Below are 27,142 nucleotides of genomic sequence, written 5' to 3' on the forward strand. Positions count from 1 at the left end.
ATTGTCTCTCTGAAACGTCTTCACTGAGACCTTTATGTAACATAAAAGATGCTTGGGTTGTCCTTTTAACATCAATATTTAACTTTATGTCCTTTACAGTGTTAAATAGAAAAGTTAGAAATGGGAAAAATTTTGCCCAGGAAAGATAAATCAGTACTTACCTCAAAAAGATGCTGATGTGAGAGGTTGTTACGTGGGTTTAGTTCAAATATGAGGACGTGGTTGACACCGGCTTGCCTCCAGCCATATGTATTGATGCCAAGGAGAAATAGGAACTCCACTAGCAGAAAGCCACCCCTGTAAATCCTCACCAGGGGCCACACCTCGCCAATTTCAAAATTCATATAACCTGGGATAAGAGAGATGGGGCTTACAATCTGATAGTCACTGCATATAACATTCATATGTAGTAAGGGAAGACACTCACCTGTATACACAACTGCACAGTTCAAGACAATAAATATACCACAGTACAGGCCCACTCTGAACGTGGTCCAGGCCGGAGCAGGCTGTGGAAACAAAGAGACTATAAATCAGAGGAAATTAAGACATAAGACATTACTTCAGATGGGAAGAAAGTTAGAGGTAAAAGAGGTTGTCTGCCTTATTTAAAAATGTACCGCACGCCACCAGTGGTCATAAAATAAAGGATGTGTACTGAACCATATCAGCCACTGCTGCTGCTGCCCCCATCCTCCTCGCCAGGCTTTGTTTCTTGGCTGCAGTCATGACTTATATAATCCACGTGAAAACTGTAGCTAGTCACTGGTCTCAGAGGTCTCGTGCGGTACACTGCTGAGGCCTTTGACTGGTTGCAGAGGTGTCTAGTGTACTGTATATGGACACACCTTTGATATGGCCAGGAAGAGGATGTCACGGCAGTAGCAGCAGCACTGGATGTGGCAGGGGATGGCTAGCTTAGGGAAAACGTTCTTATTAGTAGGAAACCCCATTTAAAGTGAAGGTTCACCTGTACTCTACGAAGAAACTGGGTAAAGAGGCCGCAGTGAAATACAATTCCCCAAACTTATTCTTTAGTCACATTACGCCTAAAAAGCAAAACTGAAGCTGCACTTTTAAAAGGGTTTTCCAAGAGTGTTTTACTGATGACTTATCCTTTGGATAGGTCATCAGTATGTGATCGGTGGGGGTCCAACACCTGAGACCTCCCAATCAGCTGTTTGAGAAGGCAGCGGCGCTCACAGTAGTGCTGCGACCTTCTTCAGCTTTGCCTTGGCCATGTGACATCACCTTCATTGGTCATGCCGCCTAGGCGCAGCTCAGCCCCACTGAGATGAATGGGGCTGTGCTGCGATACAAAGCACAGCCGCTACACAATGTACATCACTGTGCTTGGTGCGCCAAGGTCATGTGACAGATAAATGTGACAGCACATGACTTAGGCAAAGCTGGAGAATGTCGTGGCGCTACTGCGAACGCCACTGCCTTCTCAAACAGCTGATCGGCGAGGGTCCCAGGTGTCTGACCCCCACCAATCAGATACTGATGATCCAGAGGATAGGTCATGAATTAAAAAAATAAATAAATGAAAAGCCCTTTAACATGGGATAGATTTTTGCAGTGGATTTGCTGTACTTCTGCTGCAAAATCCCCATATGTCAGGATTAGGATATTTCGGTGTAGATTTCACCCTATTCATTGCGAAGGGTGAAATTTGCCTCAGAAGTCTGTAGAATAAATTGTCATGCTGCGGATTCAAACTCCACACCACAGGTCAATTTCCCTCAATTTTTTGCAGTATTCTCTTAAAATCTCATCCACTTTGCTGGTACTGTACAACGCTGTAGATCTGCTGCGTGCAAACCCATGGAGGCAAATCTGCTGCGTATCTGCTACGTGTGAACAATCAGCGGCAGGTGGGACGCAGCTCATAAACATGCCGGACTTCTGGCTCGCAGCAAGTGCAGCAGCTGCAGCTAATAAAATGTAAGCGTGTCTAAATGATACCATATTCATACATAAAACACACAATCAGCATGTCAAATCGGTAAGTCTGTGACACATTCCCTTTCAGCATTAGAAAAAAAAGAAAAAAAAAAAAGGCATTTCCCCCCAACACACAGAAATCGGATCAGCTATTTTAACTCAGACCCTTCTAAAACAAGTTGACTTGTGCTTCCAAAACAATGACCAAGAAGCTTCTGTATACTTGGGGAGTTGATATGGAGAGGCACAAACCCTTAGGGTCCATTCACACGTCCGCAAATGGGTCCGCATCCGTTCTGCAATATCGGGAATGGGTGCGGATCAATTCATTCTCAATGGGGCAGGAATGGATGCGGAGAGAGCAGATTATGTGCTCTCCGCATCCGCATTTCCGGAGAGCAGCCCCGAACTTCCGGACAAGAATAGGCAGTTCTATGGGGGGTGCTGGCCGGGTATATTGCGGATACGCAATACACCACGGACGTGTGAATGGACCCTTAGTCCAAGAAAGATAACTCACTTGGGCAGCTCCGAGTGGTGGCACACGCAGACGTTTCATAGCTTTCTGTCTGTCGCCATCTTCCAGCTCGTTTGTCACTACAGCCTGAAAAGAAAAGCGCAAAAAAATTAAAAGGAAACCAAACAGCTGCAGCCAAGGCAGAAATATATTATCCTGACAAAAAGTGTTACTTTGTGCTTTAGGGTATGTCTACACACAGTATTTCCTCAAATCAGTGACATGCAGCAGATTTTTACTACCATTTCAGGATTTGTGTTGCAAAGGGTGAAATCTGCTGTGATAATCCACAGCATGCCTTAAAGGGGTTGTCCGGGCTACAGATATTGATAACCTATCCTCTGTGATGGATATTAGGTAGATCGGTGGGAGTCCGACCCCCAGCACCAAAGATCTGTCGTTTCCGTAAGCCGCAGCATTAGGAAATATATTAGTAGGGGTGCCAGAGAGAAGACCCCCAACCCTTATATTAATGAATGATCCTGAGGATAAAACATCATTGGGCAATTCCATTTGTGACGGAATCACTATTTAAGTATGTGCTTCCACATTTGTCGGTAAATAATTATGCTACTAAAGTATATGCTATATGCATTTTGGCATTGTGTGACAAAGCATATATGAGACTGTACATTTAAGCAAAAATACTTATATTTTTTGCTTCTGTTACATTGTGTAAATTGTCCATAACATGTTGTGACAATCACTTTTCATGGACACAAAGCGATGAGTTTGTTTCAAAAAGAATAAATCTCTGTGAATGTAAAATAAAAAGATAATGTTTCTGTTATATATGTTATACATTACTTAGTATATAGCCTAGTAGCAGATATCATTTTTCTCACTTTGTTATACAACATAGCTTACCATCGATTTCAGCACTGTGACGGAATCACCGTGACGGAATCACTAGTTGTCCTTCACAGTGTAATGAAAGCTATAGCCCGCCCCTCAGAGGCGGTGACATCACCGAACACATTACCGGGGGCGGAAGTTTCCCTGCGCGATTTAGCATGCTCCGATGCTAGCCTCAGGGGGGCTGTCTGGGTAAAAATAAGGGTATGTCCGGGTTCAGCTCTGAACCCGGACAACCCCTTTAAGTGCTTTCCCAAGACTTTGCCTACTATTGTACGGAAATGATGAAGGTAAAGCAGATTCATGACTGCATGGAGTATCGGCAACTGCTGTAGATATAGAAGCTTTATCTTGTGAAATGTCTTCTGCTTGTCTCTGTATCTTCTTTGAGCAATATTATGCTGTTTGTTGAATTTCTTAAGTTGTCTCGGTGTCATTGCTGTTCGCTTATCTTGCTTCCGATACTTTCTCTTTCATTGCTTCGTGCAGGCCTGCATCTTTTGGTCCTTGTCGACTTTCACGTCGTCTCTCAGCATCAGTTTTGCACATCTTTCTCACAAGTTGCTACAACCTCATAGACATAAAATAAATTGGATGCTACATAGACCTATACTACCAACTCTAGTTAGCATGAAATAGCCTTATAGACATTCAGGTGATTCCGTCACAGTGCCATAACTGTCCTAATAACATGTGAAAATTTTTGACTTTTTACAGTAATAATCCTGGTAAAGGTAGTGCTTTGCACAAAACTTTTTACTGACCTGTATAAAATACTGACTCGTATAGCAAGAAAAATCTTGGTTATCGTGACGGAATCACATGCTCATGCACACCATCTTTAAACAGCTAGTGGTTGACTTGTAAACGTGGTGGAAAGTCTCTATCTATTAATATCAAATCTCTAATGCATGCTACAAGTGACTGCACTAACCAAACAAATGTCAAAACGTCCTGGCTTACTTGATGGTATCACAAACTTGACAAAGAACGCACCATCTGTGCAAGCAAATCGGCCATCTTGGTTTACAATGTTGCTACATCAAGGCGCCGTTTTTTAAAAGTTACAAAACAATATTTCCTTGAACTTTAGATTGTGTACATAAATATTACACACATATTGTGTTTTTAAATACAATTTCATTTTTGTGTGATGGGGTTGACATTTCCATGGAATTGCCCCATTATCTGTAGCCAGGACAATCCCTTTAAATAGCACACATATTTCCCCCCCTATGTGTGTATGAGGACACCCCCTCCACATGCATTACACTAAAAACGGTTTCAGAAAAATCTGTGACATCTGAACATAACATGAAAGGCAAAGTTCCTCTTTCACAAAACATGAAAGTTTTATCATATGCAATCACGTACAAAAATTAATTTGGGGGGAAGGAACCCGTCTACTTTTTTCCTAGGGGCAAACCTACTTCTGACAGGACCATCTTGACTAATAAATATTTAACTGTTTTGCATATCCAGTTCCTATGCAGACCTTTTTGTCTCCATGGTAACAGACTACAAACATACCCTGAGCAGACTGGTCCTGTAGTCGTGTGCTACACACTCTCCGATTATCTATAAGAAGTGGAGGCAGATAGGTCTGCATTGGAACTGTATACACAAAACGGTAAGATATATTTAAAGAGGACCTTTACATGCGGAGTACCCTCTGCTAATGCTGCCAGAATTTTTCTTTTGCTGAAAGATCCCTCATCTGCCCCACAGTGATCCCCCGAAGTTTTGGCGCCCAATATGTTAATACTGAGCATCGTTACAGGGAGGAGGAGACGCCAAGCTTTTCTCTGAGAAGCGCTGGCGTGTCCTCCTCCCTGTATCAATGCTCGGGGCCAAAACTTCTGGGGGTTCACAGCAGGGCAGACGAAGGGTCTTTCAAAAAGGGTACTCCGCATGTAAGGGTACTTTCACACTTGCGGCAGAGGATTCCGGCAGGCAGTTCCATCGGCAATCCGGACGGGGACCTGTCTGACAAATGCATTGCAATGCCGGAATAATCTTTCCGGTTGTCATCCGGAAAAACGGATCCGGTATTTTTTTTTTTCCACATTTTTTAAATGTGCGCATGCACAGACCGGAGGAACGGATCCATCAATGCGGCACTAATACATTTCAATGGAAATTAATGCTGAATCCGGCATTCAGGCAAGTGTTCAGGATTTTTGGCCGGAAAGAAAAATGCAGCATGCTGCAGTATTTTCTCCGTCCAAAAAACGTAAGAGGGACTGAACTGATGCATCCTGAACGGATTGCTCTCCATTCAAAATGCATTAGGATAAAACTGATCAGTTATTTTCCAGTATAGAGCTCATGTGACGGAACTCAATGCCGGAAAAGAAAAACGCTAGTGGGAAAGTGCCCTACGGTACTCAGTTAAAACTGTGAAAGGTCCACTTTAATTTGATATGTACTGGAGCAAATCGAGAATGACAATGACTGAATGTCTGGACATTTTTATATAAAAGGCTCCGCTGTTTATACGGCATTATAATATGGTCTTTGGTAGTGCAAATTTACAACTATACTTAGGGCTAATATCGGGAGAAGAAAAGTAATCTATTACGCTGGTCTAAAAAAAATAAAAAATACTTCACTACACCAAAATGGCAATAATAATAATAAAAAAAAAACTCAATGAGAAGTCCTCATGACAAGGGTGCATTGACACGAACGGTCATGCCCATGTTGCGGACCACAAACACTGGATCAACAAAACACGGGCACCGGCCGTGTGCACCCTGTGTCGCTGTGGAAAGCCATTGGACTTCAATGGCTCCGACATCCACCAAATATGGCGAAAGATAAGACATGTGCTATCTTTTGCAATGCGAAGGCACAGACCTGGAAACACACGGAAGCCCTTCCAGAGGCTTGTGTGTCTGTGCCTCTGCGTCGCAAAAGATATAACTTGTCCTATCTTCCGCTGGCTCTTGCGGATCATGGACTTATTGAAATTTATAGGTCCACGCGGGCGTTGCATGCGGTTTGCGGTTCACAACAAGGGAACAGCCATCACATGTTTGAGTGATCGCACCCCAAGGTTGAGAGGAGGTTGCTGTAGTATTTGAACCAGGGTCGGACTGGGCTGTCTAGGACCCACAGTTAAAATGTATCTGTAGGGCCCACCATACAGATACATCCAAATATTCCCTGCTCACACAGCCGCAAGACGCTACAAGATGATTGATTATGGGGGTCTCCATAGCAAATTTGAGGAGGTGGGTTCCTGGAAAAAGAGGATACTAGCTGTTGGTCTTTGCACCTAGAAATTATCTCCACCTCATCGCTTCAATAATAAGCCGGGAAGTTTATCTACCCATATCTTATATGAACATAGGCTGGTTGTGGTGCTGTACAATGCTCATCTATATCTAGTGCAGTAACTATACTGTGTCATGTGCCATTTGTGCAGGGGGTGGGAGACTGGGGGGCCCACCGGGAGATTCACCTGTACCCCTGTGGGCCAGTCCGAGCCCGATTTAAATCTGTGTATGGCCAGCTGTCAGTCTGTTTAGAAAGACTCCGTAGAATTACCTCTGTTTCAGAAATCAACTGATTGATCTTTTTGCAGGTGTAGAATGGCGCCACCTCCACGTGAGCCACTCTCCAGTCTGCACCGCGACCGGTGTCCAGGATCTTGTCATGCTTCTTTAGGATTTTGCGGAACCCTGTGAAGTTAAGATTCTAGAAGTAAAGAAAAATGAAAATGAAATGAATGAAATGTATTCGGATGAGAGATTTTATCGCTTTTCTTCAGCCTCATGTTCACACTTGTACAAGTGGATTTTCATCAAGCTTCCCTTTATCTTTTAACAACAGTGCTGCCTGCACTCTGCAGCACTATTTTTTTACATCAAAAACACTAGAAACACTACAAACACTGTAATCAAACAGATCACTGCCGTCCAAAACCAAAGTTATAAAGCTCCAGTGCAGAAGAGTCCGGACAGAGCAGTGACAGGGCCGTGGGCACAACAACCTCAAAGCAATAGGTCATTCTAGAAATGTACAGTATGTTTCCTCCAGCAAACAGTAAGGAAAATGTGCACATTTATAAGTGTGACTAATAATCTATTCCGGTGTCTATTGTAGCCTGCAGTGATGTGTGTGCTACAGTAACGTGCAAAAACCTGCAGCTGTCAATGCCAATGCCAGGAGTGAACCAACAGTGGGAAATGGGTGCCAGATACAGCAACCAAGAAGTTACACAAGTAAAAACTAGAAGCTACTTGACATGGCAAACTGCCTGGGGAATGTACAGGGGCGCTGTAAGTGTGTGTGTATATACATATACACACACACACATATACACACACTCACCTAAAGAATTATTAGGAACACCATACTAATACAGTGTTGGACCCCCTTTTGCCTTCAGAACTGCCTTAATTCTACGTGACATTGATTCAACAAGGTGCTGATAGCATTCTTTAGAAATGTTGGCCCATATTGATAGGATAGCATCTTGCAGTTGATGGAGATTTGAGGGATGCACATCCAGGGCACGAAGCTCCCGTTCCACCACATCCCAAAGATGCTCTATTGGGTTGAGATCTGGTGACTGTGGGGCCATTTTAGTTCAGTGAACTTATTGTCATGTTCAAGAAACCAGTTTGAAATGATTCCAGCTTTGTGACATGGCTACTTCCAGCAGGATAATGCACCATCAGAGGATTGGTACATGGTGGTCATGAATGGATGGACATGGTCAGAACTGCTCAGGTAGCCCGTGGCATTTAAACGATGGCCAATTTGCACTAAGGGCCTAAAGTGTGCCCAGAAAACATCCCCCACACCATTACACCACCACCACCAGCCTGCACAGTGGTAACAAGGCATGATGGATACATGTTCTCATTCTGTTTAAGCCAAATTCGGACCATTTGAATGTCTCAACAGAAATCGAGACTCATCAGACCAAGCAACATTTTTCCAGTCTTCAACAGTCCAATTTTGGTGAGCTCGTGCAAATTGTAGCCTCTTTTTCCTATTTGTAGTGGAGATGAGTGGTACCCGGTGGGGTCTTCTGCTGTTGTAGCCCACCTGTCTTTCCTATTCTGACATTCAGTTTGGAGTTCAGGAGATTGTATTGTGTGATTGGTTGATAGATAATCGCATTAATGAGAAAAAGAACAGGTGTTCCTAATAATTCTTTAGGTGAGTGTGATATATATACAGACGTGGACAAAATTGTTGGTACCCTTTGGTCAATGAAAGAAAAAGTCACAATGGTCACAGAAATAACTTTAATCTGACAAAAGTAATAATAAATTAAAATTCTATAAATGTTAACCAATGAAAGTCAGACATTGTTTTTCAACCATGCTTCAACAGAATTATGTAAAAAAATAAACTCATGAAACAGGCATGGACAAAAATGATGGTACCCCTAGAAAACACAGAACATAATGTGACCAAAGGGACATGTTAATTCAAGGTGTGTCCACTAATTAGCATCACAGGTGTCTACAACCTTGTAATCAGCCATTGGGCCTATATATATGGCTCCAGGTAATCACTGTGTTGTTTGGTGATATGGTGTGTACCACACTCGACATGGACCAGAGGAAGCAAAGGAAAGAGCTGTCTCAAGAGATCAGAAAGAAAATTATAGACAAGCATGTTAAAGGTAAAGGCTATAAGACCATCTCCAAGCAACTAGATGTTCCTGTGAGTACAGTTGCACATATTATTCATAAGTTTAAGATCCATGGGACTGTAGCCAACCTCCCTGGACGTGGCCGCAGGAGGAAAATTGATGACAAATCTAAGAGACGGATAATCCGAATGGTAACAAAAGAGCCTAGAAAGACTTCTAAAGAGATTCAAGGTGAACTTCATGCTCAAGGAACATCAGTGTCAGATCGCACCATCCGTCGTTGTTTGAGCCAAAGTGGACTACATGGGAGACGACCAAGGAGGACACCATTGTTGAAAACGAATCATAAAAAAGCAAGACTGGAATATGCCAAACTACATGTTGACAAGCCACAAAGCTTCTGGGAGAATGTCCTGTGGACAGATGAGACAAAAATCGAAGTTTTTGCCAAGGCACATCAGCTGTATGTTCACAGACGAAAAAATGAAGCATATCAAGAAAAGAACACTGTCCCTACTGTGAAACATGGAGGAGGCTCTGTTATGTTCTGGGGCTGCTTTGCTGCGTCTGGCACAGGGTGTCTTGAATCTGTGCAGGGTACAATGAAATCTCAAGACTATCAAGGAATTCTAGAGAGAAATGTACTAGCCAGTGTCAGAAAGCTTGGTCTCAGTCGCAGGTCATGGGTCTTGCAACAGGACAATGACCCAAAACACACCGCTAAAAACACCCAAGAATGGCTAAGAGGAAAAAATTGGACTATTCTAAAGTGGCCTTCTATGAGCCCTGACCTCAATCCTATTGAGCATCTTTGGAAGGAGCTGAAACATGCAGTCTGGAAAAGGCACCCTTCAAACCGGACACAACTGGAGCAGTTTGCTCATGAGGAGTGGGCCAAAATACCTGCTGAGAGGTGCAGATGTCTCATTGACAGTTACAGGAAGCGTTTGATTGCAGTGATTGCCTCAAAAGGTTGCGCAACAAAATATTAAGTTAGGGGTACCATCATTTTTGTCCATGCCTGTTTCATGAGTTTATTTTTTTACATAATTCTGTTGAAGCATGGTTGAAAAACAATGTCTGACTTTCATTGGTTAACATTTATAGAATTTTAATTTATTATTACTTTTGTCAGATTAAAGTTATTTCTGTGACCATTGTGACTTTTTCTTTCATTGACCAAAGGGTACCAACAATTTTGTCCACGTCTGTATATACACATATACACATACATACATACACATATACACATACATACATACATACACACACTGGGGTAAATGTCATGTTATTTTATTATTGCACTTAACACAGAACAAAGCCTGCAGTTACCCAAAAGGAAGAAGGCTTAATGGGGATGTCTGGCTTAATTAAAAAAAACAAAAAACAAAACAAAACAAAACAAAAAAAACAACAAAACACAGTAGTCACTGCAGGGCCGCAACCTGTTCATGGTCACAAGACCACTGCAGCCGATCAATGACCTCAGTGGTCATGTGCACAAGAACTTCAGTAGTAGTGAGAGGTTGCAGTGGTCTAATGACAAAGAAGGGGGTCACCGCCAGGATCCACAGCCCTGGAACAGACAGGGAAGGGGATTCATCATTCCCCTCCCATGAAAGCAAACCTAGTCTCTGTAACTTTTTAAACGCCACTGTGCCTAAATGAAGGCACAAGTGGAGTCTCTACACTACTACCGCTACTTTTTCAAAAAGGTGTGTGGCACGGTTATACGGCAGTTTTCATTTTGCACCAGTTCAGAGCAGCCGAAGATTTCAGCCTAGGTTCATGGACAGCCGAACCGTCTCATAAATTAAGAGCGTCCTTCAGCAGTGCAGCGGATATGCTGGTCTAAAGTGTTTTGAGAGGTGGCCGATTTTTTTTTTGAGCACACTGCTGCATGCGATAAGTTATGACCCATTTGATAGGTTATTCCCATCGCAGACATTCTGATAACCGTGGACAGGACATACATTTCTTACAGACACAAGACCCACACAACTATAGAGCTTAGTAAGCATTTTCTCCTTGCAGATGAAATAAGCAGTTCTTTAGACTTGGCGGCCATTTTGTACCTGGTAATTCTGCAGTAAAATTAAGCTGAGATAGAACTCGCTGAAAGCCAGTTTCAGGTCCCTAATATTTCGGTGCTGGACTCTTTCCTCATGCGAGAGGGTAAGGAGGGCCTTTCTCCGCTGCCTGAGGGCTGGCAACCGGCTGCTTTCCCTTTGTGCATCCAGTGAAGACTGCAGTTCATTTTGTAAGGTAGCCGAGCGTCGCTGAGCCTCTGCTAACTTTTCTGTAATGAAGCACAAGATCATCATTGAAAATAGGGGGTTAATATCAGAGAAGTGCAAGCAACAGCTCTGTCACGGGAATCACAATGCAGTGATGCCAATCCTAAGGCTATAACAAAAAGAAAATTATGTTCGAATTTTACTTATTTTGGGCTAAATATTTTTCTAATTTGATCTTTATTAAAAATGTTAAAAGGGATTCTGTCATCAGATTTGTGCCCTATAAGCTAAACATATGGCCATGTCGGTGCTAATAACATGAATCCTAAACTGCCCTTATTAAACCTGCTTGTGGCTCTATTAGCCCAAAAAACAGGTTTTTATAAGCTGTCACTTACCTACCTAAGGTGCCCAAGGGGTTATACGTTAATCCAGGGTGCCCGCTCGGACCCCTCGCCGTCTGGTGCCCAGCGCCGCCTTCCTCACCTCAGCGCCGCCTTCTCAATCCACCCGTCCCTCTGCTAGATCCGGCGCCTGCGCACTAGGCTCAGCCTGATGCGCCGCGGACTCCTGGCAGCAGCTTCGTTGAGCGAAGTGCGCATGCGCCGGCCTGATGCGCATGCGCACTTCGCTCAACGAAGCGGCTGCCAGGAGTCCGCGGCCATCAGGCTGAGCCTAGTGCGCAGGCACCGGATCTGGCAGAGAGACGGGTGGATTGAGGAGGCGGCGCTGAGGTGAGGGAGGCGGCGCTGGGAACCAGACGGCGAGGGGTCCGGGCGGGCACCCTGGATTAACGTAAAACCCCTTGGGCACCTTAGGTAGGTGAGTGACAGCTTATAAAAACCATTTTTTTGGGCTAATAGAGCCACAAGCAGGTTTAATAAGGGCAGTTTAGGATTCATGTTATTAGCACCGACATGGCCATATGTTTAGCTTATAGGGCACAAATCTAATGACAGAGTCCCTTTAAGCCATTCCTGAGATACAAGGGTTAAAAATCAGTCTGTTTGCAAGCTGTCAGTCAGTTTTCTCTGAATCCCCCTCATCCATGGCTCATGTGTAGCTCTTATCTCTGATCTCCTGACCTCGTACACACTCATCATAGCTCAGTTCTTATCAATCTGCAAAAAAAATGGCTTAAGTGTTTAGGAGGTCAGGAGATCAGAGATGAGAGCCACACCTGAGCCAATTGGATTCAAAGAAAACAAACTGCGACAGCTTGCAGACAGACTGATTTTTAACACTTGTATCTCAGAAACAGCTGAATATTTTTAATACAGATCAATCGAAAAAAAATTATCTTTAGCCCAAAATGAATAAAATGCAATTATTAAAAAAATGCCCCCGAAGCCTTTGAAGAGAGAGGTACAGGTTGCCCATATCATCCCATGTTCTGTCCCATCCCAGTTACCTGAATAAAAGGTGTTGATTTTGGCAAGCTCTTTCTCACATGTCTGGAAGAATTTCTCTTCAAACTTGGCAAAATATCGTTTTACGTTGTCCTCGTCCGTTACTGCAAGACAAAAAGGAGGAAGACAGGACAGTCAGAACAAGGTGAACAGTAGAGATGAGCGAACTTCTGTTTTAAGTTCGGCGTCTAAAGTTCGGCTTCCGGTTAGCGGAGAATCCCGATCTGGATCCGGATATGGATTCCGACTTCCGTTGTGGTCCGTGGTAGCGGAATCAATAATGGCCGATTATTGATTCCGCTACCACGGACCACAACGGAAGTCGGAATCCATATCCGGATCCAGATCGGGATTCTCCGCTAACCGGAAGCCGAACTTTAGACGCCGAACTTAAAACAGAAGTTCGCTCATCTCTAGTGAACAGGTATCCGTCATCCAGACTGAATATTAAAAATCACCATTTAATCTGGGTTCTTGGTTTGCCTCTTCATGAAGACCCTTTCCACATGCCCTACAGAGGTTGTAAGAGTTGCACTTTCTTACAGACTAATTGCTTTTTTTTTTTTTTTATCAGAATAATTTTTTATTGATTATTAATAAAGTTAGCAATATTACAGACTAATTGCTGGTGGGCAGATACATTTTTTTTTTTTTTTTTTAAACTTCTCCTTCCAGGCGCTCCACCGATCCAGCGTTCCGTCCTCCATGATGTGCTGATTCGGCTCTATTATGTCTCGTATATAGCTGCATGCAATCACTGACCTCAGCAGTGTATGGCACGAGACCACTTAGGCCAGTGATGGGTTGCAGCTGTATACAGGATGTCACCTCTGCAGCAAAAAAAAAAAAGTTACAATTGCAGCCCAGAGGTAAGGGTACTTTCACACTTGCGTTGTTGGATTCCGGCAGGCCGGATCCGGAAATCTATATGCAAACGGACAGCATTTGTTTCCGGATCCAGCTGACAAATGCATTGAAACTCCGGATCCATCTCTCCGCTGTTATCCAGAAAATCCTGTATTTTTCCCCCCACATTTTTAAAGATCTGTGCATCCAGAATACTTGGTACCGGATCCAGGATTATTACATTTCAATGTAAATTAATGCCGGATACGGCATTCCGGCAAGTGTTCCGGAATTTTGGCCAAATACCGTAAGAGGGACTGAACTAAAGACCTCCTGATGCATACTGAACGGATTGCTCTCCATTCAGAATGCAATAGGATAAAACTGAAGCGCTTTTTTCCGGTATTGAGCCCCTAGGACGGAACTCAATACCGGAATCCAACAACGCTAGTGTGAAAGTAGCCCAAGAAGATGAGGCAGCGCTGGATCAGCGGGACCTCCAGAATATGAGTACTTAAAGGGAACCTGTCACCCGGATTTTGGGTATAGAGCTGAGGACATGGGTTGCTAGATGGCCGCTAGCACATGCGCAATACCCATTCCCCATAGCTCTGTGTGCTTTTATTGTGTAAAAAAACGGATTTGATACATATGCAAATTAACCTGAGATGAGTCCTGTACGTGAGATGAGTACGTGAGAATTTGCATATGTATCAAAAGCACACAGAGCTATGGGGGCTGGGTATTGCGGATGTGCTAGCGACCATCTAGCAACCCATGTCCTCCGCTCTATACCCAAAATCCCGATGACAGGTTCCCTTTAAAGTAGTTTTTTTTATTACCATTTTAACTGCCTTCCTGTAGTTAGGTCATAAAAAAAGGCAACTTGAACAACCCCTTTAATAGCGCACAAGCATATCAAAAAGGGGAGTCATCCCCTTGGGACACCCCACCCCCAAACATGCAGGGTATCTCCCTCTGATAGTCCCAGTAGATGTCCATGTAGCTCTGGGGGACTCATGAACAGGACCCGTGTCAATCAGGTGATTATTATGGGGGTCTCTCATATTAAAGGGGAGGCCTGTGATGAGAAATGCCTTTTTACATATCTTCTACTCCAGCTCCTCTAGGCATTTTCACCAAGTTTGTGCAGCTCTATCATCTTACCAAACTTCTGACATGTCCTAGTAATTGCTGCCGAGACCCCCACCAAGAAGCAGAAGTCCTCAGGTGATCGCTGCGCCCCTTTATTCAATTTCGGCTCTCTGACACCGCCGCGATGGGTGAATGGATTCATACAGCCGACCAGAAGTGGACAGAAATAACAGGGCACTGAGCTTTGGCCCCTTCGCATGTTGGAAGATTCAATTTATGATATATCGAGAATGAGACTATACGGCACATAATCCTGGGGGGATCGCACATAGCCCACCACGCATCATTGCTCTCTGCCACATTAGGCAAGTGAGATTCACACATGCAATGTGCTTATGATCACAGCCGCCATGTCCTTCAGGTCCTGACCTGAGGTTAATCACAGCTCGAGCAGGACCGATGCTGAATGCATGTCCCTGCAAATTCTTTTATATGACTTGCCATGACTACGGCTACCACAAAAAATGTCATGTTTCCTAGCAGCACTTCAAGGCCGTATAATAAAGGCCCGGAGGTACATTAAGGACTGCTGGCCTTGAGTACAGACGCGTGCAGCATAACAATAGTGGAGGGGGGGGGGGGGGGCGCGTGAACAAAACGTGGCTGCAATAAAGGAGTAAAGTCAGAGGTCAAACTGAAACAGTGAGATGATAATCTACATCGCTGGAGCAGATAATCCTACTGTATTGCCGAGGAAAACTGGTTCTGTTATTATGTATGCATAGGAGTATGTTCACACTTGTCTAATATGACCCAAAACAGAAAACCAAGGCTGCACAAGTACTGCGTGAAATGCCGCAGATCCACACTCAGATTAGTCCAGTTCGTTGACGCTTAGCCGCTTTGGGCTCATCCACTTTCTTTGGGCAGTTTGGAGCGGGCCTCTTACTCTTGCAGATCTTTTTCCCACCAGAATTTTTCTCTATCCTGTAAATCAGGTTGCAGAAGCCGAATTCACGAGAATGGAAAGCAGATTATGGGCGAATTTGACACAGATTTCAGAATGAAATTTGCACCAAAACCTACGTCAAATCCTTCCTGTGTAAACTTGGCCCAAGAGCTTATTTCCCCATAGGGACCCCTAAAGTCAATCGAACTACCATATTTTGGGACTATAAGACGCACTTTCCCCCAAAAAAAGTGAGGGAAAATGGTAATACGGCTTACAGTTCAAAGGCTAATAACCGCTCCCATTATGGAAGCAGTCGTCAGCATGCAGGAGGCACAGGAAGCGCTGCCCTGGCTGTATTCACCCTCCCTGGTCTTCTTGCGTGCAGTGTCAAGATGTGGTGCACATAGCCATGCACTAAGACCTGACGCTGTGAGACATCAGGTCACACGTTCAGCGCGGGCCGAAAGACGACCAAGAAGTGGTGAGTCCTGGATCTGCAGAGTGGCAGTGCTGGCCAGACCGAGCGAGTTATGTTTATTTTTTAATGTCTGATCCGAGGTTCATTGGGGATCTGATCTGAGGTTGGAAGGGTCTGATCGGAGGTCTGATGGGGTCTAATCTGAGGCTTATGGAGGGTGGGGAAGTCTAATCTGAGGCCTGATGGAGCTTGGGGTCTGATCTGTGGTCTGATGAAGAATTGAGGTCTGATTTGGGGGTTTGATCTGAGGTGTGATGAAACTTGTTTTCTTCTCATTTTCCTCCTCAAAATCCTAGATGCGTCTTATTGTCCAGTACTTTGGGAAAGTATGACATTCACACATAGTTAAAAAAAAAATGTTATTGGATATTTTTTTATTGGATCCGTGCAACCAATCTGAGAAACTCGCTGAATGTCCCATTAGCACAGTAGGACACCCAGTGATCAGCTTATCAAGGTTTATACATATATTTAAAAAAAAAATTGGGCCAAAGAGGCCATTCTCCCACTGACCAGTGTATATACCTATACAATTACCTGCGAAGAATATGTAAAATAGGTCAACCCCAGAAGGACAGACTCACTTCAGTAAGTGGCATTTATCATGTAGAGAAAGTTCATACAAGGCACTTACTAATGTATTATTATTATCCATATTACTTCCTTCGCCGGCTGGATTAAATTTTTTTTAAACATTATCCACTGCTCATTTCCAAGGTGACAGACCACCCTGCAACCATCAGCGGTGGCCCTGCTTGTACAATAGAGGAAAAAGCACTAGCCTTTGTGCGCTCCCATGGTCCCTGCCACCAGAAAGGCTGGTGCTTTTTTCTATAATGTGCAAGCACAACCACCATTGATGGATTGCAGGGTGGTCTGTAACCATAGAAACGAGCAGTTTGTAATGTGATGAAAAAATGAATCCAGCCAGCAAAGGAAGCAATATGGATAATAACAATACATTAGCAAGTGCCTTGTATTTAACTTTCTCTACATGATAAATGCAACTTACTAAAGTGAGAGAAGCCCTTTAAAGGGAAGCTGTCAGGAGCTTCATGCTGCCTGAACCCACAGGCTCCCTGGTCACAAAGAACTGTTGAAGCATCACATAAGTGGTTAATGGACACCTTCTCCCTGCCCAGCTTTACTGACAAATCTCTCCTTATGTACACGAAGAAACATGTCAATGAAGCACAGATGGGAGGAAGACGCCAGCAAACGGTCACCCCAGGAGACTCTTCACCCCATTCCTGGTTTGTGTTCAGACTTCTTCCCTGATATGCTGCAGCGTTACATAGTAAAACAGCAGTGTGTAACCAGGGAGCCTGTGGGTATTATATGCTGCCTGTGGTTCGGGAAGCATGGTCTGTCCTCAGGATAGATCATCAATGTCTGATGGGTGGGGTATTGGACCACTGCCAATCAGCTATTTCAGACTAGCTTTAGCGTGGGAACTAGACAGCTCTGTCCATTGTGTAGTGGATTCACTTTAACGGAACCAGCTCCAGCCCTCACACAACGGACAGAGCTGTCTAGTTCTAGGCTAGAGCTACTCTTCAAGGGGTTTTCCGAGATTTTTTTAAACTGATGACTTATCCCCTGGAAAGGTCATCAGTATCTGATCATTAGGGGTCCGACACCCGGGATCCTCGCCGATCAGCTGTTTGAGAAGGCACTAACGTTAGCTCCACGGCCTTCTCGCAGCTTTGCCTAGGCCAGTGACGTCACATTCATCGATCACGTGGCCTAGGAGCAGCTCAGCCCAGTTGACGTGAATGTGGCTGAGCTGTGATACCAAGCACTGCTGCTATGCAACATATGGCACGGTGCCTGGTGAGCTGCGAGGAGGATGCGGCACTACTCCGAGCTCCGGTGCCTTCTCAAACAGCTCATCGGCGGAGGTCCCGGGTGTCAGGTCCTCACCGAACAGATACTGATAACCTAGCCAGACAACACAATGAACAGAGTGCCCAGGCCCAATGAAGTAGGTGTAACGCCTCCAATTTTAGTGTCTATCGCCAAAGAGGACCATTTTCTCTTTCTTTTTTTTCTTGTCCTTGACCTATCTATCTGATGGAAAAGTCATCAATATCTAAAAGGTGGAAAACCCCTTTAAGATTTGTCAGACATATTTATCTCCGGATCACGGGCAGTTCTAGCTTATTTTAGTAGTATTCACCGTTCTTCTTTTCAGTACAACCAACACAGATATCAGACGCCATCACGTCTCTCTAAATTCAGCTGAATCTGCAGATGGTCTGCGTGTAATTATTTTATGGGTATGGCAAGTCCTATATCGACAACTCCGTAACGCTACTGACAACGGATGGATGCCTCTAGTGTGGCTGATAACCAGAGTAACTAGGCAAGCAGAAGGCTGACAATGACTTACAAGGCAGCCGCCTATAGGTGGCACTACAGAGCTAGGATTCGGATACAAAAAAATTATAATAAGTCACCACCGCTATAATATGATTCCATTATCATTACCAAGTGAAACTTTATCCGAGACACATGACATTTCAAATTCATTATTGTGGGATTACGGAAACGTTAACTCTAAGATTTATAAAGCATCAAAGTGGGATCTGAAGCCCCAAACAATGGGTTAAATGGGATTACATACCAGAACGATCATAAAGGATCACAATTCACAGCAGATTCCAATGAAACCTACCACTTCACCTAATTTGACTCCTATCACTGGGATGGTAATTTTTTTGGTATGGGTCCTAAAAAATATTATAGAGGCGCCCCTGGAGGAGTAGTGCCGAAAGCGGAGCAGGGTCCGAGGGGTGCAGATATCATTAACTGTGTGCAAATTCGCCAATAACAGCCGCGATGCCTTCTGTTCCGCATTAATGATCGCACATGTATAATGGCAGACGCTGCAGAGACAATATGTAACCACCCCGCATACGAGCTCTCCCGGCAGCGCAGCGATAATCCCACCACTAGCTGCTAGTCCTGTAACACATCAGACCCTTTTATTGCTTTTTTAATATCCGGACGAGTCCATGACTGCCCAAGATTATAAAATAGAGAAATAACAAGCGTACTCGCAGGAACAGCACTCGATAATTGGTCGGCAGAGTCCTGCGAAGCGAGAAGACCGGGGCCTTCTGTGCGTGGCCTCTATTAGATCTCACACTGGGGGTTGTAATTACTGAAGTCCCCTCTCCAAACGTACAAAGGGAACGAAAAAGACGGAATAATGTTCTGACCGCCACTGTATAACGACACTGAGATGAAGGTTACAAAGCACAAAGAATGTCCGATTCCAAACCTGCAAAATAATGAAAAATGAACTGCTGAATGGAGAGAATCCGTAAATGTTTTTATCCACAAGGACCCGTTACCTTCACGCAACGCAGGGCGTTTAATAATCCATTCAATAAGCAGTCATCCGCTTCATTGACTTTTGAGGTACACAAAGCCAGGGGCAGACCGGGAACTTAAAGTACCGGCAGTCCTAGAAAAAAAGTTAAAATGGCCCCATGTAGTAGGAGGGTACAAACTGAGAAGGTGGGCAGGGCCAGCAATACTGTAGTGCAGCACAAAATACCGCCCCAGCAGAACCAAATACCACAGTGCAGCACAAAATACCGCCCCAGCAGAACCAAATACCACAGTGCAGCACAAAATACCGCCCCAGCAGAACCAAATACCACAGTGCAGCACAAAATACAGCCCCAGCAGAACCAAATACCACCCCAGCAGAACCATATACCACAGTGCAGCACAAAATACCGCCCCAGCAGAACCAAATACCATAGTGCAGCACAAAATACCGCCCTAGCAGAACCATATACCACAGTGCAGCACAAAATACCACCCCAGCAAAACCATATACCACAGTGCAGCACAAACTACCGCCCCAGCAGAACCATATACCACAGTGCAGCACAAACTACCGCCCCAGCAGAACCAAATACCACAGTGCAGCACAAACTACCGCCCCAGCAGAACCAAATACCACAGTGCAGCACAAACTACCGCCCCAGCAGAACCAAATACCACAGTGCAGCACAAACTACCGCCCCAGCAGAACCATATACCACCGTGCAGCACAAACTACCGCCCCAGCAGAACCATATACCACAGTGCAGCACAAAATACCGCCTTAACAGAACCAAATACCACAGTGTCTCAGTATGAAACTCTATCATTGTCTGAGCAAGGCAATACAGTTGAATTCAGGAGGGCACCCATGGCTGTTGATCAGGTGCACAAGTGCCTGATGCTCCTATATTAAAGGGGTTGTGCAGCAATTTATATTGATGATCTATCCTCAGGATGCGTCTGATCGGTGTGGTCCGACACCCTGGACCCTCGCTGATTAGCTGTTTGAATGGAGGCGTTCCATGCTTCCCGTTCATAACACTGCACTTCGCCTTGGAAGTTATGGCGGCGCAATGTAATGACAAGTACTCGCTTTGTTCACTTGGATGGAGCGAGTACTTGTAATTATACTACAGCACTGCTCAACAGGAAATGACGCGCAGTGAAATTGCCAGGAACCGGCGCTTGCATAGAGCACTGCCTCCACGTCCAACAGCTGAATAGCGGGTGTCCCGGGTGTTGGACCCCCCACCGATCAGATATTGATGACCTATCCTGAGAATAGGTCATCAATATAAGTTGCTCCACCACCCCTTTAATGCTGAGAGTATTAGATCATTATGTAACCTGCTGGCGGCAAAAACAAGAGCTTGGGTCGGGAAACGCCAGAGAGGTCCTCATGTTCAGGACCACTAGACCAGTATACATATATACATGGTATACGGTATGTGGGTGTTCATACAAGAACAAGTGCTTTCTTTGCATTTTCCTTCCCCTCTGAATTCACTCCTGGCTTTGGCTCAATAACCTGCACCAAAGACGGTGCGGGTGACTCCAACCTCAGCACCTCAGTGGGATCATCCTGGACCTCCTGTCAGTCATCCTATTAAGGAACACTACATGGGCAAGCTTAGGCTGTCCTTAAAGAGACCAGCCGTGTATGGAGACTTACTAAAAGAGTTCCATGGTACGAAGACATATTGGCAATGCAAAGAAGTATCTCCCAATGAAAGAGAACCATCTCTTTCCCCATCAGCCAAAATCTGACTTTTCAACAAGTCTTAGAACATGACACGGGAAAAGAGCCAAGCCAAATATCCATCCGTGAAAAGCGGTTTCAGGGTGCTTGTCCCTAATCAGTAGGAGTAGGGTTTTGGATGGGTGCTGTGTATGGAGACTCACTGGCAGTGCTCCATGGTATGACATGGGCAAACACATTGCAAGGGGGCAGCCTGAACAAATGAATGTGTATGCAGACGATTCCTATAGCTGGTGAGGATAACAGTACATTCATTATTGAAGCTTTTTATAGATTTACAGCCGGACAATAAGGTCTCCACTTGAATTTTCTGGCAACGGCTTATTCTACTGCAATAAATGTCAAGACGTCCACGCTTCTTTAATACCGTCTAATACAGAAACTCCTTTCTTCAGCTCCCCTTAGTAAGAGCTGGCACACCAGAAAGAAAACATCATGAAAATGAAAATGTTTTATTCTGGGTTTTATCATAATAGTCGTAACCTTTCCATTTCTCATCGTGGCTTCTACGATTCCAAGAATACACAGACTCCTACGTCAAACTTCACACCCAAGCATCGAAACCCTCCACATACAGAAAGAAAACTCCACGTGAGACCCTGCTTAGTTCTCATGCCGGTGACTGGCATTTACAAATGACTTTCAATCCTCAAAAGAATCCTGGCGAGAACTTTGAAGTTCACTTAAGTAATGGCCAAAGAAAAATAGGCGGTTTGGCAAAAACAGTAGCAGCGTCCTGGAAGCAGCACAGAGACAGATTCCAGGCCTCCCACGTCCATCGCCCAAGGTTCCTGGGTTTAGTCTAAAAGGAAAGAAATCTGCCAGCAACATATTGCTGATCGGATTATATTTATGGACATTTCGGGCAGGACTCCATTAACGGACAGACAGGTAATGGAAAGGATCAAAGGCGTAATAACCACATCCTGAATCCATGAGGGGGGGTGAGTATCTACAATGAGATTTGGGTACAACGTTGTTAAAAGGATCTTATACCATATGATACAATTAGTAACTTAAGAAACGTGAAGCCCAAGTCAATACAATCAGAAAGGCTACGGGTGCATCTGGAGGATTACAGACACTCAACACCCGGAGAACAAGTATAAAAACAAGAACAACGAGGACCAAACAGCAACATAATACCAACAGTAGAAATATGTAAAGGTATTGATGTTAAAGAGGGTTATCCGAGACTAACAAATGCCCCCCATATGCCAGGCCCCCTCACACAATCTACTTACCTGGCTCCCTGCGCCGCTCCTGGTCCCCGCACCGCCACAGCTGCTTCTCCCTGTACACGGATGAAAACATCTGCATTTTCCCTTTCCACTATTGAGATCCTGTCATAGGATCTTAATACCGGAGGAAAACGCTTCAGATCTGTCCCCATTCATTGTCAATGGGGACAAAACTGAACTGAAGGGAGCGGAGTGCTCCAGAAGGCATCCCGTTCCAATGACGCACACAAAAGTGCTGCAAGCAGCGTTTCGCTGTCCGTGATGTGGTGCGGCGCAAGACGGATCCATCATGACTCACAATGTGTGTCAATGTATTATCGTGACGATCTATTATCGTGACCAGCAAAAACGCTGGTGTGAAAGTAGCCCATTCTGTGTTTTGCTATACTTTCTGAAGACAGTCCTCGATGGAACGGATCCTCACACAGTAGGACATGGAGCCAAGAGCTAGAAACTAGTAGTCAATACCCCTCCACCAGCAACCCGGCCCCTCTTATCTGTGTCGGTCCTCAGTCTCTTTCTCATAATTATTTCCATTCCAATTGTTAATGTGAAAGTGGATTACTTCGGTCAGGCAGTCCAAAAGAAATGTCAACCAACGAGTGACGATGTGTGTTAAAACGAGAATTTGTATTTATTGAACCTGACATCCGGATGTTCGACTTTACCTTATTCTTTCTCGCAGTGTGGTTTCCGACGGCGCTCTTGTCTGGCGCATGCACAGAGAAGCAGCAAAGCAAGATGCTGAAAACCAGGCCTCACCGCGCAGGAGACAGGGTGCTACTGTGCGAGACTTTGAGACGAAGTGCCACATGTCATAAACGTCCATCAAGGGGCAGGAGGCAGGGAAAGGGCGCAGCAGGTATGATCCTGGACTTCAAAAGATCCAGCCTCCCTAACCGCCACAGTACATACCGCACAATCGCTGAATAAAGTGGCTTTTCACCAGACAAGCGGTATAAGGACGCCATCGGAAAAAGCACGGGAGAGGGAAAAAGGTAATGGGCAAGGTGAAAAGTTGAATATTGGGATGTCAGGTTCCCTTCAGAGTCATTAGCATTTTAGTCCCTTCCACTTACAGCCTTCAGCAGAGGGTCGTGAATCCGCTTCCCCAGACTCAATGGGAAAGGCCTCATTCAGATGACGGATTGTGTGTGCGAATTCCCATCATCAATGTCAGGCTGCCCATACTGCTTATTTCTGGAGCTAATGCCATGAGGGGATCCATCATATCCAAAATGCAGGACCACAGCAGATACCAGGTGGTCAGCCTCTGTTTCTGCTGCAGGTTTTTCCATGTGAACTTATGCTTAGAGGTCTATAACCGCTAGAGATTTAGCAACAGAACACATGAAGGGCAAAAAAAACGGACCAAACACAGATCTATCACATCTTCACAGACGAACCCCTGACCATCGCGTCACTGATATCATCATGGACGTGTGAAAGAGGCCTTGTGAGAAATAATGCTCTAGAACAGGGATCAGCAACCTCCATCACTCCAGCTGTTCTGAAACTACAACTCCCAGAATCCTCCACTTCTATGGGAGTTACAAAAACAGCTGAGCAAGTGGGCATGCTGGGAGTTGTAGTTTCGCAGGAGCTGGAGGCTGAAGGTTGCTGATCCCTGCTGTAGAAGTGTTATGTTACAGAGAATACAACAAGCCAACGGGAAGGGACAGGTCCTCGTTGATTTAACATTACAAAAATTGCATATTTTCCTCGTCACGGCACCGACCACATTAATATTTGGCGTGTCCTCTCCACATGCGAAAGGCACAACCGAAATAATGAAGTCCAGTTACTAGAAGAGTAAAGGTTGCCTCTCAGTAGATCTAGGCTTGTGGGCATTATTTTTCAGGATAAAACATAATTAGTTCTGCCCGCTGCTGGCACATGAGAGGGAATATAAATCACCAATTTAATGGTGTAACTGCTATTAGTTTAAGAACTGTATCATACAGATTAAACACTCATTAGGACTATCTGATGGATAAGGGAGATCTTTCTCGCTCTGCGCTGGATTTCAAAGCCGCCGGCATCTCTCTCCGATGGGTACCCGCGCTACGGAAGGTGCTCCGCAGTCCGACGCCTCAGGCCACGCAGGTAATTATCATCACAGCAGATGAGGTCTCGGAAATATTGTGAAAATGAAAATGTGCTTTTTATTTTCTATTTTATTACAGAAGATGAAGTTATTAGTGACTGCGGTGGGAGTGCCGACTGATGACCGAGGGGGATGATTTATCGGGCCAAGGACACAAAGACGAGCACGACACTTGGTAGGGGTGAGCTGGGAATCATTAGCACTACACGGGTCCCTGGGGATAACGCAGAGATGACTATGGCACAGAATGAACCTGTCGATGCGGGATAACCGAAACGGAACGACCAAAGCCAATGAGTCCGACATGGGCAACCTGTAGCTCTGAGGACGCTCTTCTTACTAGCTTGGGTTACACAGGTCTTATAAGTAGACAATATGGGCGGCACCTAAAAAAAATTGTGTGTGTGTGTGTGTGTGTGTGTGTGTGTGTGTGTGTGTGTGTGTGTGTGTGTGTGTGTGTGTGTGTGTGTGTGTGTGTGTGTGTGTGTGTATATATATATATATATATATATATATATATATATATATATATATATATATATATATATATATATGTGTATGTATATATACACACACACACATACATATACACACACTAACTATATATATATATATATATATATATATATATATATATATATATATATATATATATATATATATATATATATATATATATATATACACACACACATATCATAAAAGAAATAATAAGGACTAGGAGGCTATCCAGGGAAGGAAGACTGTAGACATATAAAATATATAGCTGAAGTCAGCAACCTCTGGCACTCCAGCTGTTGTAAAACTACAACTCCCAACATGCTCCATTCACTTCTATAGGAGTTCTGAGAACAGCCAAGCAAGTGTGCATGCTAGGAAGTCGTAGTTTCACCAAAGCTGGAATGCTGAAGGTCGCTGTGCAGAAAATTCGGGACTGATCCAATCAAGAATATAATGTGCTTCATGAAGGGCGTTCATTACATATCTATTCTTCTGCAAAGAAAGAGCAATATCCAGGCAGTCGCAGAAGTGTTGTCACAGTGTCAACAGGACTCCCCTTTTGCTGCATTGTATCGTGCGCGGGGGTGACATCCAATCAGAGCGCTCCCTGCTTGCGGTTACCATGTCACCCCAGAATCCTCTTGATTGTCACACAAAGGAAACCGCCACCTCCCCAACCACATCACATTCTGCACCAGCAACGTTACTGACACCCCTCACACGCCCCAGCATGACCACCGACAGCTACCTGCGGTCGCCTAGCAGTGGAGGGCAGGGCGTCTATATTCCGCAGCTATCCGAGCGGGAGGGTGTTGATAGACTGGCGCTTAGCAGGTCTCAGGGAAATGGACACGTGTCAAATTGAGAAACCCAGCAGGTCTGGAAATAGGGAGAGATGAAATGGAAAAATCCTCAAGGTCACGGACTGCAGCCTATGCATCTATAATGATATAGACTTGTAGGGAAATAATATATAAGACTGCACCTGTGGAAATGACCACGGGACAAATACACCGGCCAAGACGTTTTCTGATCCCCCCCAATTACTGGATATGTTCTATATATGTCTTGGGTAATGGCACAGGTTAAGCAGATCCAAGGGGTTCATGTTCTGTAGGTTTTACACATGGAGGTTATACGGTGGGGGGGAGTCCATCTGTAAGAGTTAAAGGGTTAATATACAAACAGGACTCAAGCCGAGAAGAGGTTAATGAAGTTGCGAAGAAATGATAAAGAGCAGGCGACCTCCCCCTCCCTTGTGTAAGCAGCAATCAGAGTTCTTATGCACGTTATATGCAGCCGCAGGGAGCGGAGGGGGGGGGGGGGGGGGGGGGATGCCGAGAGAGATGGAATCTGTGACCCCACTGACACATTTCAAGCGTGTATAAAATGGCATCAAATAGCTGCTTTAGAGAAAATTGTATATTATATTTTTTTTGTTCCATAGAAAGACAGGAGGGATTGGGAGCGATGGAGGGGGGCGGCTGTGCGTTGGAGTGAGTGGAAGCGATAATGCACAATCGCTAATCCTACAGCAGCACCTGCCAAACCCATCAGGTCTTTTTGTCTTTATAGAAACCATTATACTGTTCCCTCGAGGAGACATTTCAGGAGGCCAAAGCGCAGAGGACCAGTGACCAGAGGCAGAAACACCCTGTGAAAAGGGGACAAACATGTTCATTGAAAATACAGCATCAAGTGCTAGAGAGTAAAAGAGGACCTGGATGAAGGGTGCAAACGTATCAAACCAGCATCCGTGTCCATGTATGAGGTCTTTATGTCGCGTCCATTTCACACCCCTGATCTAAGGAACTGCCTGCACTTAGCTCCAGATTACTTTTGATCCCTTGGATTAAACATGATCCCAGACAGAAGCCACTGATGACCATCACTGATACCGAGTGGGAAATAGGAATAAAAAAGTATTTTGAGGAAACATCTAAGGCTACTTTCACACTGGTGTTTCTGGGTCCGCTTGCGAGATCCGTTTCAGGGCTCTCACAAGCGGCCCAAAACGGATCAGTTTAGCCCCAATACATTCTGAATGGATAAGGATCCGTTCAGAATGCATCAATTTTGCTGCGTTTGGTCTCCGTTGCGTTTTTTAGATGGTCACTAAAACGCAGGGTGCAGAGTTTTGGTGTCCGCCTGACGATGCGGAGCCAAACTGATCCGTCCTGACTTACAATGTAAGTCAATGGGGACGGATCCGTTTTTCACTGACACAGCAGGTGGCGCT

At 44.7% G+C, this 27,142-nt stretch overlaps 1 protein-coding gene across 1 annotated transcript in view; it reads right to left on the reverse strand.

The window, feature by feature from the left end:
* The window catches only part of XPR1 (xenotropic and polytropic retrovirus receptor 1), a 124,391-nt gene that overhangs the window by 12,517 nt on the left and 84,732 nt on the right, over positions 1-27,142 (reverse strand). The window contains 6 exon segments of the mRNA XM_044301048.1: positions 162-349; positions 428-509; positions 2,468-2,551; positions 6,872-7,021; positions 11,012-11,235; positions 12,585-12,686. Of these exon segments, the coding sequence (XP_044156983.1) occupies positions 162-349; positions 428-509; positions 2,468-2,551; positions 6,872-7,021; positions 11,012-11,235; positions 12,585-12,686 (830 nt within the window).

This window comes from Bufo gargarizans, chromosome 7 (genome assembly GCF_014858855.1).
Source record: "Bufo gargarizans isolate SCDJY-AF-19 chromosome 7, ASM1485885v1, whole genome shotgun sequence".
Lineage (NCBI taxonomy): Eukaryota > Metazoa > Chordata > Amphibia > Anura > Bufonidae > Bufo > Bufo gargarizans.